The sequence below is a fragment of the Mytilus edulis genome, chromosome 1 (genome assembly GCF_963676685.1).
Source record: "Mytilus edulis chromosome 1, xbMytEdul2.2, whole genome shotgun sequence".
NCBI lineage: Eukaryota > Metazoa > Mollusca > Bivalvia > Mytilida > Mytilidae > Mytilus > Mytilus edulis.
Genome location: NC_092344.1, coordinates 92,429,781 through 92,445,772, shown reverse-complemented (window position 1 = coordinate 92,445,772; position 15,992 = coordinate 92,429,781). Strand labels below are relative to the sequence as shown.

Genomic DNA, 15,992 nt, shown 5'->3' with positions numbered 1-15,992 from the left:
CAGAAGTGTATTTTGTCCACACAAGACCTATGTGTGACGCACAGATACAAAAGTTTGAAAGCCGAAACGAGTACAAAGTTGAACAGCATCGAGGACCAAAAGATCAAAAAGGTTGTGCCAAAAACGGCAAGGGTTTTCTGTTAAGTTACCAGAAAATCCCTATAATTTAGAGTAATTTATACTTTTGCAAACAGTAAATTTAATAAAATGAATATACAAAAGATGTACATGATAAAGCTGAAGTATTAACTAATTACAGGAAACAACTGAAATACATTTACATAACCAGACATTTGAAACACAAAAGTAGACACATCCGAATAAAACATGGAAACAGGAAAATTATTTTGAGATCTAGCTCTCCCTTTTTTCTAATTTTTAAATTCCATGATTTTCGCGTTTTTGTAAACAATGAACAATGAACATACAAATAATATAAATAAAGTGTATTTGCTATGAACTATCAATACCAAGTTTCTTCTCCACGTCGATCACTGCGATATTATATAGAGAATCTATATATTATAGGATTATAATTATAGTATACATACAGAATAGCCCCGAGTAATTATGAAAATTAATGTTAAAAGAGGGTAGTCAAGGGGGTATCTGCCAGGAAGAACACGAAATTAAATTGCCATTTTACGATGAACGAACAATTAAACATTTCTTGCACGTTGATCATTTTATCGATTTCACGAAACACGGTGAATAACGAACCTTTTTTAACGGCTGCACGTAAAATAAAAAGTGGCTAAACACGTTGCACGATAATAACTCTTTACCACCTCTTTAAATTTTAAAATCAGAAGTCTTAGGAGGGACTTGAAAGTATAATGACGAAAACAATATATATGTATCCGAACGCTTTTTTCTTTGCTTTTCTCCCAAAACACCCAATCTAAATAATCATAACAATGGATGACAATGCGAATATGCATGGTACCTACAAAACACAGAGGCATAATGATTAATTTATTGGGAAAGGAGGAGAAGCGACACACACAATGAGGTCTTCTCGTTTAATAATATAGATGCTTTAAATTTGCTTACAAAGGTTCATCCTAGATGAACATTTTCCGTTTTAAAAGTTATGTCATTGTAAACTTGCAGTATTTGAACGAATTCGGCTGATTTCAGAATATAATCAAAACCATTTGTAATGAACCTAACATATATATCAATTGTGTCGGCACATACAAACCAAAACCATAATTTTTGTAGGATAAATGTTGAGAAATATGTTAATGTCGGTTTTACACAGAATATCTCCTCTGTTGAAATATAAAAAAGTGTTACAAAAATACCGAATTACAAGTCTAATTCAATATTGGGAAGTCCATAAAAACTGGCCGCCAAACAAATGCCATATTTCTGGAGTAAATAATTGGTAACGAAAATTTAAAAAAAAAGAGTAAGTTATGGATTTAAATAGATAGATATAGGAAGTGCCAATGAGACAACTATCTATCCAAGTCACAATTTATAAAAGTAAACCATTACAGGTTAAGGTACGGTCTTCAACACGGAGCATCGGCTCACACCGAACAGCAACCTATAAACGGCCCAAAACATTACTAGTGTAAACCCAACTATACAGGATAACCAACCAAACAGGAAAAACAACTATCAAATCTATATTAAAAAAAAACGATTAACGTAAAGCACTTATGAACCACATCAACAAACGACAACTACTGAACATCAGATTCCTGACTTAGACAGGTGCAAACAATTGCAGCGGGATTAAGATAGGTCTGATTTTCAAGTATCTAGTTAAGAGGCTCTCAAATTACAATTTACATGTGATATGACTAATTAACATGTATACCGTTTGAACTGCTACTTTCATGTTGTATATGCAATTCCTCCAGTTGGATTGTATATAAGTATCTACCCTTTATTGTCCTCATAAATATTTATTTTTTTCACTTTCTTCATCCAAATAAATTGTAATTCATATACTTTATAGACGTCACCACAAACGATAGAATTCAATACGACCTATCCAACAATCTATATTCCAGCCATCAATCAGTCTGTGCAGTATCTAATAGGAATATCACATCATTATTTAAACCAAACGTCTGGATTTATATGGTCAGATTGTGTTTTTATTGGCAACAGTAAGTAAATCAACAAACAATTTTCCAGTGTATATTGTATTGTAGTCTATAATCAAAGTTTTGACATTGATTCCAGTCATTGTTGAAAATTATTTTCATCTGTTCTATGCAATGTTTTATCAAAAACACTTTCACTTCAAGTGTTTAAAGTCAAATTCAATATCTAATGAAAACTTTTTAATTCTAATTGTTTAATTGAATGTTCACGCCATCAAACTAAACATAGTTTATTTTGGTGTAAATATAGGTACCACTGTATTACTGACGTTCAAATATTATATATCGATTAAGAAAATACATCAAGGTTGCAAATATTAACTGAGAGAAATACATGAACTCCAAAAATACAAAAACAGGTGCGCCGGCATAGTAGGCGTCTCCTTGTTTGCAGACATGAGACATTCATATAAAAAAGAAAGGAAAATTGTTATATTATTATTATTGGTAAGCTTGGAAAGTATAATGAGTACGTATACATGCGTATTAGCATCCAACATTCCCTTTGTCATATAGCTTTTATCTTATTTTACAGGTTGGAATTTGAATTTAGATGTTGTATTTCGTCCCATTTTGACTCTGAAACAGCTTGAAGTTTATTGGTACTTTGAAAAGTGTAATTTACCAGAAGTCAAGAATTTAGTAAAATCCTATGAAGTAACAGCATGTGAAGACGGATCTTGTGCAAGTATGTCAAATATCATTTTTTGAATGAAGTAGGGGAAAGCTAAAAAAAAAGTAGAGTTGAAAGAATGGGGTTTTTTTTGTGTGTAGGTGTTTTTCAGTCTTGTTTTTTAGAAGCGGGACTGTTTAAAAATATATTATTCGAAAACAAATTTGTAGAATACAAATAAAATAACTTCCAAAGTTCTGTTTGAAAAGGCAGAACATACAAGGAATGATTATTTTCTTCTTCAGATTTTACAACCACGTTATTAGACGGTACCAAAACATCATTGAGACTATCACTGATGAACATTTGTATAATCATCACGCCTTATACAGTTCACGGAAAGGGTGTTCCACATAAGAGATGTTATATAAATGAAGGTCAGTATTTGCTGATATAAAAGATTCAGTCTGTTTATTGTTATAGATGTAATTTGATGGCTTTTTTTTTCAAAAAGTCAGACTTGTTTTGTGATTTCAGAAAAAAATATATAAAACCATTAGTTATCCATTCCATACCAACCGTAATTCATATATATTTCTTTTCTCGTTTCCTGAATCTTTTTTGACAGAAATAATATCGACAAACTTTAATTCAGGAGTCTCTGGCCTTTTTTAGTCTTGTGGGGTTTTTTTTTTTTTTTGTTCATTTGCATTTGTCGAAGTTTAGTTTGACGTCCATTTTCACTGAAATGGTACACGCTTTTGTAAAGGGGCCAGCTGAAGTCCACTTCTGGGAGTGGAATTTTCTTTGTATTAAGACCCCTTGGTGGCTTTTGCCTATTTCTGTTGATGCCTGTTTGACACATTCTCCATTTCTATTTTCAATTTAATTAATCCTATGTTAAAATAGTACTTACATTTAATATCTGCTTGATAACTCTACATTGTTCCGAAAAGTTGTATGGTGTATTAATTTAAGACAACTTGTACATACTCTTACTGGAATAAATCCACAGCAAGGGATAAGCGCCTCTAACTGTTAATAAGGTTTATAAGCCTTTCAAAAGCCTTCAAAAAGAAGCAAAAGCTTCAAGTTCAGGACCTCACATAGAACCATTCTGAGCGGAGATCTTTGCTAACTGCTTATCGATAACAACATGTATGTGTATTAATAAACATTAGGTGCCATCTAAAGAAATTTCGGGCTATTACGAACAAAGTCTATCAATGTAATGATAATTCTACAATTGAACGAATCCCTGCTTCATATATATCATAGTAAAGAGGGTATAAATCATTTATACGATTTTTTCCTTTTAAAAAAAGTAAAATCACAAAAATACTGAACTCCGAGGAAACTTAAAAAAGGAAAGTCCCTAATCAAATGGCAAAATCAAAAACTCAAATTATACTGATGAACAATTGAAAACTCAAGTAATGGATATCAGAGCTCAAAAGGCAGCACTTTTGTGTTGACATAAATCACCATAGATATGTTCATTTTTAATAACTTTCTTTATATCAAATGTTGAATGTTTCTGTGTATCATGCTCTTCAACTTTGTATTTGATTTTGCTCTCCAGCTATACTTCAGTGTCACTAGTACAAAATGCGCGTCTCGAGTTCCAAATTTCAAACCTGGTATCTCATATGAGTTGTTATAAATCCAACGTTCACACTTGTATCAGTTACAACATGCTTTTACACATATTGGCTTTGACACATGGTTTTTGGTGTGACTTTGGAAAGTTTGATGAATGATACAGCAAATGTGGTCAATTTATCTGGTCTTAAATATTTGGGATTCTTTCCATTTTGATTGTTTTCGCTCTTGGTTGTTTTGTCTGTTTAGTACCTGACCTTTTTAGATAAGCAATTAACATCTGCAGATACTTTTGGATCACAGAAGAGTTATGTGCCCTTGAGTATGGAGGTTTGAAAATTTTCAGAGCAGCGAAAAACGAGAGAAAATCTATATTATGAAGTATTTCTTGTCAAATTATTAATGAATTGAATTGAACATTTATTATATGAGATATCTGTATGCTGAATTCCGTCATCAACAACTTCTGGAAGTGTGTATTTGAAGATATTGAACATCAATCAAAGTGAGTTGATTTAGTAATGAGCAACATGGCCGACCTAGTAAACAAAGATAAACAATCAAAGTTAGATAAATTTATCAACACAACACCTAAGTCTAGAGCTAAACGTGATCAACCAGCTAGTAGTCCTGACTTATCTTCTCCTTCTTCGCAACAGGTCGAAAAACAAGCCAAGCTAAAAGACTTGGAAACATCCCCAAGTCATGATGATAATCATATTCCACTTGTTGAACACATTCTTGCAAAATCCATAGAAAATGAAACAGTATTTAAACTATCAGAAGTGGTTTGTGCTACATTAAACAACCAAGCATTCATCAATACAATAATTCCTATGATAGCAGAAAAAATCATGGATCAAGTGAAGCCCAAAATAATAGAAATTGTTGATGACAGAATCCAACCATATATTGACACTATTACCTAAAACAAAGATGCTCTGATACTGCAAGAGGCAGAAATGAAAAAACAAAGCGACGAAATAAAATCCTTAAAATCCAAGCTAGTTAAGGTAGAATCTAGAATAGAGGAACAAGAGCAATATTCCAGGAGAACAAGTTTAAGGTTCCATAATGTTCCTGTACCAACCGATAATAACGGTGCAGTCATAACACCAATTGATACAGATGATCTTGTTTTACGTATTTGTAACAAAAAGCTCAAAGTCAAACTGAATATTTTCGACATAGGTCGATCCCATCCCATTGGTGAAATGAAAGACGGAAAGATCTCCATCATCGTAAGATTCCTTTCTTATCGTCAGCGTAACATGGTCTTCAGCAATAAGAAGCAACTTAAAAACAACCCCGACAAGATTTTTATAGCTGAGAACCTAACTAAACACAGATATGATCTGATAAACAGACTAAATACTCTGCGTACCAAAGACAAGATACATTCATTCTGGACACATGACGGCACAATACTTGTTAAGAAAACTGATGTATCCAGCCCGAAAAAGATAAAATCTAGACAAGACATATATAAACTCGGTGGGGAAGTCCTTGAGGGTGATAGCCAAGATGAGGATTAGACATTCCGTTTGCACCAAGTTTAATATTCTTGTACTGATAAATTACGTATAATATTGGGTTGTATTTAGCAAATTCATACGAATGTGTCTATTATTATTTTTCTTGCCGTTTTGAACTGTATTATCCTGTGTTTTGTTATTGTTATTATATGACATAGCACGTGGTTCTGTTTACAAACACTGTTGAGTGTGTAAATACTGTGGTAAATGTATGAGTAGAGTTCTCAGTTTCAAAACCTATATACAAATTATTTTGTGTTGTTTAAATAACATTCAAGTGTCATGCTTACTCTAGCGTGATTAGTAGTAAATAACATATGGCCTTAATATCAAACCTAATTAGACTCCGCCTCTTATTCATTTATCGATACTAGTAGTTGAAAATACAATAATTTTTGTTTTTGTTCTTTGTATCTGAACATCAGTAATACATATATAACTTTTGTTTATCTCGTCAATAGAAATGATATTTATCAGATTATTATAAACTTCTCTCGTTCAATTTCGCAATCACCACCCCCCTTTTTTTTCAATGTGTTCAACTTTTACGTTGTTATACCTCAATTTGTACATAATTGCTACAGCATGTAATGCCGTTGAAAAACTCAATTTTGATCATTCGAAGTGCTATTGTTTGTATTCTTTAAATGTATTAAAACGGTCCTATTTTTTAATATTTGAATACTTTGTATTCGACAATGGGTAGTGATATTGTTGCACACAGAATATCAATAGGACTGTTTTATTGCAAACTGAGCTCTGGTTGTGTAAAAACAGTTATTAAACATACTGTTAGTTTTAATGATGTACTTTTTGAAATATTTGTAAATTTGGAGAAATGTAAGTTGTGGATACTAAGTAAATACAAATCATATTCTGATATTGTATCATTTTATATGTTGTTATATAGCTTATTGTTAATATGTGGCGATATAGAAAGTAATCCTGGTCCAGGAGGCACACCAGACCCGCCCGAAAAAACATTGTCAATTTTCCACGGTAATATTAGAAGCTTAAGAAACAAACTGAATTATATTACTGACATAATTGAAGATTTCGATATAGTATTTTTTACCGAATCACATTTAGATGTTAACGTTACTGATTTCGATATATCATTATTTGGTTTTGAGACACCAGTTCGAAAAGACCGGAATGCCAACGGCGGGGGCATAATTATGTATTATAAAAGTTTAATTAATATTGTTCGTCGTGTTGATTTAGAACATGATGAAGTTGAAAGTATGTGGTTCGAATTAAAAACGAAACTTCGATCAATACTGATTAATATTAATTATAGATCAGAGCGACAGTCTTCAGTTTGTTTCTGGCAATATTTTGATATGATGTTGAAAAGGGCCTTAGATGAAAATAATAGTATAATTTGTTTGGGTGATCTGAACAAAAATTTCATGTCAGATATATCGTCAAATATAAGAGATATTGTTTTCATTAACGGCCTCATTAACATTATAGATAAGCCGACGCACTTTGATACACGTACAGGTAACACTTCGTTGCTTGATCCTATTTTAGTGACAGATTCGATACCTGTTGTCGATAAAGACACGGTACCTATTGATAGAAAGATCAGTGATCACGATGGAACATATGTCACAATTAATTGCGGATTTACAAGTAGTCGTACTTATAAGCGGAAGATTTGGGATTATAAAAATGGGGATTTTGACCTCATGAATCAAAAGGTATCAAGGACCAATTGGGAGCATTTGATTTCTGACGCAGATAACATGAATGTTGCTTGCACTAATTTCACTAATTCACTCCTTGACATAGCATCAGAGTGTATACCTACACGAGAAGTTGTAGTGCGATGTGATGACAAAATTTGGTATAATTCTAACTTGCGTCGTGAAATGCGCAAGCGCGACAGATTTCGTAAAGTATTTCTACGCTTGAAAACATCTTTCGCTGAACTTAAGTTTAAACAACAGCGAAACAAAGTAAATAACATGAAAAAACAGGCTAAAAAACACTTTTACGCCAGTTTAAATGAAAATTTAGATGAAATCAAACAAGCGAATCCGAAACAGTATTGGAAGATTATTAATATGCACATTAAAAGCGACAGGCCTGTTCGTGACGTACCACCTTTGAAGGATCCGAATCAAAATTATAATTTGGCATATGAGAGCTCTGAAAAGTCTGAAATTTTGAATAAATATTTCTGTTCTATAGCTAATTTGGAGAATCCAGATAAGGATTTACCGGCCTTTAACGATCGTTGTGCTGATTTCCTGTCATCGATTGTAGTTAGTGAACAAGACGTGCACGATATGATTTCCACACTTGATGTTGATAAAGCGGTGGGGCCTGATATTATAAGCAACAGAATGTTACTTGCTGTCAGAAATCAAATTTCAAAACCATTATGTTTATTATTCAATAGGTCATTACGGGATAAAATATTCCCAAACCAGTGGAAAATTGCACATGTTATTTCATTATTTAAAAGTGGTGATAAATCTTTGCCCTCAAATTATAGACCTGTCTCTTTATTATCTTGTGTTAGCAAACTTCTGGAAAAAATAGTTTTTAAAAATATTTTTAATCATTTGCTTTCACATAAGCTATTATACAAGTTTCAATCAGGATTCATTCCTGGATATTCTACTACCCATCAATTGATTGAGTTGTATAACCATATTATAAAGTCACTAAACGACAAACAACTTACTAGTATAACATTTGTGGACATAAGTAAAGCTTTTGATACAGTTTGGATCAAAGGTCTTTTATATAAGCTCGAAAAATATGGCATTAAAGGGGATTTATTATGTTGGTTGAAAAGTTACTTATCGGGACGGTCACAAAGAGTGGTTATGAAAGATTCACTATCCACATTGGGCTGTTTAAGAGCTGGTGTGCCCCAGGGGTCGGTACTTGGTCCATTATTATTTTTGATTTACATAAATGACATTGCAGATGATCTAAGTGGGTTCAGTAGACTTTTTGCTGATGACACATCTATTGGCCATACTGCACCCGATGTTACAAGTCTCAGCACTTTAATAAATATTGATTTAGATAATTTGCAAAATTGGTCTGAAAAGTGGATGCTAAAATTTAATCCTAATAAAACAGATATCATGATTTTTAATACTAGGAATATGCAGAACGTCCTTACTTTTGATTTTGGTGGAGTCTCAATAGCTCCTGTAGATACACATAAACATTTAGGTATTATTTTTAGTAGTGACTGTAAATGGAATAAACATGTTGATAAACTGATAGAGAAGACGTCAAAACAAGTAAATGTACTGAGGAAACTAAAATTTAGACTAAAAAGGGAATATCTTGAAAAGATTTATATGATTTTTATTCGTCCTATTTTGGAATATTCATCTGAAGTCTGGGACAACTGTGGGCAAATTAATTCCGAAAGGTTAGAAAAGATTCAGATTGAAGCTGCACGTATAGTTACCGGCTTACCATGTTATGCTAGTATCAACTCTATTTATAGAGAGACGGGATGGGAGAAATTAAGTGTCAGAAGGGAAGTTAAAAAACTGACCATGTTTTATAAAATTGTAAATAACCAAACACCGGATTATTTACAAGTATTGGTTCCTCCGTATGTATCAGATACTAATAATTATAACCTGCGAAATAGACATAACATTAATATACCATTGAATCGTCTATCAGTTTATCAACAGTCTTTTTTTCCATCTTCTATTACATTGTGGAATGAATTAGATTTGAATATTCGTCAAATTCCTACTTTCTCTTCCTTCAAGTTACAATTGCAACAACTGTATTTTCATAATGTAAAACCTCCTAGGTACTATTTTTATGGAGATAGACTGCTATCTATATTACATGCAAGGCTACGCAACAAGTGCAGTGCACTTAGCGCAGATTTAAACAAGGCCAATTTAGTACATGATGTATATTGTGCATGTGGGTACACTAGTGAAAGTGTTGAACACTATTTATTATATTGTAATAAATTTGCATCGCAAAGAAATGTTATGCTTATGGAACTGACCCACATAGACATTCCTGTTACAATTGATTTGTTATTGTTTGGTAATGACAACTTAGATACAAAAGACAATTTTGTAATATTTTCTGCTGTACATAAATATATAAAAGAAACTCAACGTTTCTCACTCTGATAACAACCTTGCTGGTTATTGTTTTATTTACTAGTCTACAGTACAGACTATGCATTGTTCGAATGATCGATTTGTTGTTCATAACGGTTAACATAATGTTTCGCCTCAATGGATTTCAATTATTGAAGTTAATACAAAAACGATACTTACATTACATCTATGTTCTTGTCATCCCTTTATCCGCATTTTTAAAGTCAGAATTTAATGTCCGTATCACAATTATATATATTCACAATATTGCATGTTACTTTTACAACTTATACAGGTAAATATTATAGAAAGTCATTGATAAACACACTAGTAACAGTTGGTGTTTCCCTTTAGATCGATCGTTTGGGTGTGTTTGATTACTCAAAATAAGAACGTTTGATATCCATTGAGCCGTTTCTATTATTTTTTGTGTATAAATATTATAATAACAATAGTTGTGATTTATTTAATTATTTTTCATGCCTTCATGCTTATTAGAAAAATACAAATTTATGTAATGTGCTATATAAATATAATGTATATGCATGTATATTATGGAGAAGACGGAACTAAGTTGAAAAACTTGTGTCTAATCCATTTGTTTTGAACAATAAAATATGTTTAAACTAGATACTTTTAATGAACGTGTGCTATTGATGCAGATGATTTTTTTTAAATTCATCAATACGTTATACGTTTAATGGAAATACGACAAGTTATCATACTCTCGATTTTTCGAATAATGACCTGCCAAAGTACCATTTAATTATTTTTCGATATTTTTTTTATATATTTACTTTTGTCGGTAGTACGAATGAGTGTCTATACCAGTTTTTGGTGGGGTTCGTGTTGCTCAGCTTTTAGTTTTTTTTTATGTTGTGTATTGTATACTGTTGTTTGTCTGTTTGCTGATTTCTTTTTTTAGTCAAGGTGTTTTCAGTTTATGTTCGACTTATGTGTTTGAATGTCCCTTTGGTATCTTTTTCCTCTCTTTTTTGAGCGAGAGTGTTTCTGAAGTTAAGCGATCCAATATTGTATTATTATATTGTTTATGCCAATTAAATAAGCAAAAATTGAAGGAAAGAAATATCTTAAAAGTTTCCTAAAATAAAATTCATTGATATTGTGCTGAGTTTTGATACATATATAATCATTCAACGGAGTAAATTAACAAAAGAATTTCTGAATTCTATTGTCGGCTTAAAAGTCATGCTATCAGTATTAAAGATCATCATCAATTTCACGGTTCAGTGAAGCTTTAATAAAATTTCAAATCAGTTTAGATTAAGAAACGTACCGTATTCCGGTATAGAATTGTACTATGTAGAATTGTTCTAATGTATTTAATAAATATAACTTACTTTATAGATATACTTTATTGAATATATTTCCCCTAGATATTCAATAAATAATGTAAGGGATACTTAATTGAAACTGTAGATTGAGTAAATAGTTAACAGCAAAGATGCAATAAAATTGGTTTAATTTAAAAAAAAAAAAAAAAAAAAAAAATACATACAATTTATGCCTATCCAATTTCTCCACTTTCTTCAGAAACAGCGTATATAACGAAAAGGAACTTAACTGCGTTCTACATTGTAAGTGTGTCCGTTGCTGTGTTATGCTGTCCTATTGCTGTAATGTAAGTATCAGTTCGTTACAATGTTAACGTTTTTCGAAATTCAAAGTTTTGTAAACAGTCTATTTATAAGTCTGATTATATCAATGATACATCCGTGTCAGCAAAAAAGGTAGTAATGAATTGAAAGGTGGTAACCTCGGATGGTAAACCTACAAAATCAGTAGCAACGGTCAAGTGATTGTAAATAAACGTATCATGGATACCAAGACTTCAATGTTGTACACCAGACGCGCTTTGCGTCTGTCTCTAAAAGACTCATTGGTGAAGCTCGAAAAAAAAGTGTCAAAAGGTAAAATCAAGAACGAAGTATAGTAGGATAAAACAAGTACATGTATAAGCGTTAAATACATAATAGCCAAGGATTTGATGTAATACTCGGTTGTAGGATGTATTAGTTCTTTGCGATAATATCTAAACGTAGTGGTCAAAAACCAATTCTTAAAGACAAATTGAAAGAGTTGGTATTGCTTTGTTTCATTAAAAAGAATGGCCAACCAAGTTACAAGTATCTTGTCTTAGGAAGGGATAAATCCTACTTTGTGATGGATCACTCTGATTCAAACAAAAAATTCTCCGAAACTGACATTATCAAGATGCTTGGTTTCTTGATTGACAACATATTTGTTACGTTCGGAGGACGTGTTTTTCAACAGACTATCGGCATTCCAATGGGAACGAATTGTGCCCCTCTTCTTGCCGACTTGTTTCTTTATTATTATGAGGCTGACTTCATACAGGAACTTCTTAGGAAGAAAGTCAAGAAGTTAGTAATATCCTTTAACTCTACTTTCCGCTATATAGATGATGTTCTTTCACTAAATAATTGAAAATTTGGTGACTATGTCGAACGCATCTATCCCATTGAACTAGAGAAAAAGGATACAACAGATACAGTTAAGTCGGCCTCATATCTTGACTTACATCTAGAAATTGACAATGAGGGTCGATTGAAAACAAAACTTTACGACAAAAGAGATGATTTCAGCTTTCCAATTGTGAACTTTTCATTTCTAAGTAGCAACATTCCAGCAGCACCTGCATACGGTGTATATGTTACAGTGAATTTGTATAATCTGAGATCACCCCTAGTTTTTGGTGCGGTTCGTGTTGTTTATTCTTTAGTTTTCTATGTTGTGTCATGTGTACTATTGTTTGTCTGTTTGTCCTTTTAATTTTAAGCCATGGCGTTGTCAGTTTATTTTCGATTTATGAGTTTGACTGTCCCTCTGGTATCTTTTGTCCCTTTTTATCACTGTTCTTCATGGCAAAATTACAATTAGGCCTTCAATACGCAACAAAGTCGCACATATCAACGCAAGATCTTTTCGGCCCTAGCAATAGGTCCGAGACGAATTAATTGGTATATTTCAAAAACGGTGCATTTGTTCATTAAAGCGTATTCTTCAAGAAATACTCACTAAACAAACAGACGCGCAAAATTAGTACCGTTTCTTTTCTTGAATTTGCACTTCTCAGTGTTTGCAAGACTTGAAGAGTGATAATATTGTCACTAAATTTCCCACTAAAAATATATGGTAGACTTGTAATTTCAATACGTCTAAAGGCATATAAATCGATCGAAGATTTATATCAATCTATACATTACTTTTGTAAGCACGGTAATTATCATTTTATTTTGATTATAGTTCATGAAAGGGTATTTTAAAGCATTGAAATATTCACTATCTCTTTTCTTCCGACTCCCTATTAAAACTACCTAGACTTCTGTTTCAAACTTTTTTAAATAGAAAAGTCATTCAATATACTTTATGCGTTGGTTGTAATTTAAATAAAATGGTATCGTGAGTGTTAAAACCCATTTCTAGTTTAACTAATTATGTATTTGAAAGTAAGTCAATTAGTTTTGTCTTTGTGTCTTTTCTTTTTCAATGACTTGTTACATTGTTTGCAGATCAGTGCAAAACTCACCTCTAGTTTCTGTTGTGATAACTTATTAATACTACAATTTGACTATACATCATACACAAAAGTGATTGTCTGTACTCATTATCCTGTCTACAAAACCATAAAAAAAATGCTGCATTCATACAATTGCTTGCGTTTTTTGTAGAATTCTGTGCATAAAATATAGACGATGGAGTAAAGGTCTAACAGATATAGAAACTACCACTGTTGTGTCAAGCAACAACCGTGTAATGTTGAATGTAAGCCATCTACGTTGCATTAAATATATATACGTTTCCGTAATGAGATATATTTTAAAATATTGTTTATTGTTTATTTTATTATGACAATGAAATAGACCATAAAAATTATAATCTGAATATACATATATTCCTTTATTACCGAATTTCAGTTTTGACAGTGGTTAAAACCATTAGCATTTATAATACAACCATATGATTAGTGTTTACGTTTTATAAGCATCGAACCTTGTAACTTTAACATGTATCGTCAACACATTTGGGAACCATACTCTGTACTAGATTATTGTAAAAACTATACCTCTCTGAGATAAAATACATTGTTTTCTCTTTGTTTTGTTTCTAATAGTATATGTGTAACAGTTTTTACAGAAAAGTGTTTCCAAACAGTAGAATAACTTACATGTATCTGGATAAAAACATTACAGAATAAAGTAACAATAAGATAATAGCATTGTGAATGATAAAACAGAGAATTTCAAAATATAAATTTATAATATTTAAATTTTCTTCCATTTATTTCATTTTTTTTTTATACAGGGACGAGTGCGTCATGGCGATAATGGTTTCTCTGGTGTGCCACTCATTTCTGATGTTGTCTTTAATGGATTTATATCTTGTAATCAGGTACAAGGATCACTATTGAGTGACTCATCCACTACGTACCCGACCACCATATCAAAGTCATTGTATTTACAGGTTACTCAGAAAGACACACCCGAAGCTAATATGTCAGCTTCTACCTCATTTGGTGCTTCTGGTGAAACCTTGTGTTCCCAAGCAACTTCAGATAAGTCAATAGAATCATACGTGGATGCACAGCAAATTCAACCAGTCTATCCTCCAGCATCTCATCGTATCTTACTAACAAAAGGGAATTCAGGCGTATCGGAGACAATTTTAGAATATCCCTCTTTAAAAGATGCACATAATTGTTCAAATGTAACAACGTCTTCTCTGCAAACTGATGTATGTGATAACTTGTCGTTATTACCTACGAAACAATGTGCATTTTCCACTTCGGATATAGACTCATACGTTGTTGAGGACATTTTATTAGAACATAATTGTTTACATAGGCACCGATCAGAACCAAGTAGCTGTTTGAATGTGAATTGTTATTCTGCCGGAGATTTGGAAACGTTAAATCCGAATGGAAAGTTGGTAATACATGGCACAAGTAATTATTCGGATCCTCAACATACATCACCGGAATCGTTTGCTGCTGATTCAAACATTGATCACACACAAGACACAAGTGACTGTTCAGAAGAGTGTATGTATTCGCCTCACAATACGATTGACTTATCTATGGAAGACAGAAAAGATGAAAAATTATCAAATCAAAGAGAGAGGGATATTTTAGAAAATTGTCAAATTTCACCTTCACACTTTGATAATGATAGTGTTACAGAATCAGTTAATTTGTGTGTGCAGCAACAAGACACTGGCTACATAAAAGAGCCTTTAATTTCCACACATCCAATCCCAAGTAATTCAAATTATTCATGATACAATGAATTAGTAAACAGAGCAGATAAAGCAAGAGATATTTATTTAGTGTCGAGCATTATCAGTGATCTAGGCCACATGTGCTAATCGAGACAAAAGTGCATAATATTGGAGAAAATAACGACAAAGCAGAAAACTTGATTTCAAAAAGTCCAACAGTGTTGTTTTATGCTTGTCCAAAAGAAAGTCCATAGGCACTGATTTAAAAATATCGTTATTTCTGTTTCGCAAGCCAAGTCTGTAAGCGGCGGTTATCAAATAAATTATCAATCAAATTGTAATAATGAATTATCAACTGTGATAGATTTTATTGGGTCAGTTTTATTATGATTTCTGATTTGTTGACTACATTATACTTTAAAGTGTATAAAGTGTTTAATCAAAATAAATAATGTCCCGAATCGGGAATAATCTTAATATCAACAGATCGCATATTCAGTTTTTTTGTATTCATTTAATACCATTTTTATTGATTACAAAGAGAATAAATCCAGCTTTCAATTGTTATTCAATTAAACAATCTTATTAAGCCAACAAATGAAGATATGGTATGAACACCAAACGTTGAACTCGATCGTAGAATAGTTATTAGTGTCTTCATCTATGTAAAATCAAGGGTTTAATTTGAGCTGAACTCAATATTCACTATATGCAATGACAAAAATGTACATGTTGGTAATCCCCGTGG

General features: G+C 32.1%; 1 protein-coding gene across 2 annotated transcripts in view; it reads left to right on the top strand.

The window, feature by feature from the left end:
- The window catches only part of LOC139495353 (uncharacterized), a 36,379-nt gene extending 20,645 nt beyond the window's left edge, over positions 1-15,734 (top strand). For both annotated transcript variants that reach the window (XM_071283658.1, XM_071283667.1), the window contains 6 exons: positions 1,973-2,126; positions 2,659-2,811; positions 3,042-3,173; positions 11,540-11,627; positions 13,699-13,792; positions 14,333-15,734. In XM_071283658.1, coding sequence (XP_071139759.1) covers positions 1,973-2,126; positions 2,659-2,811; positions 3,042-3,173; positions 11,540-11,627; positions 13,699-13,792; positions 14,333-15,304 — 1,593 coding nt within the window. In that variant the 3' untranslated portion in view covers positions 15,305-15,734. The remainder of the gene's footprint in view (positions 1-1,972; positions 2,127-2,658; positions 2,812-3,041; positions 3,174-11,539; positions 11,628-13,698; positions 13,793-14,332) is intronic.
- The last annotated feature ends 258 nt before the right edge of the window (positions 15,735-15,992 follow it).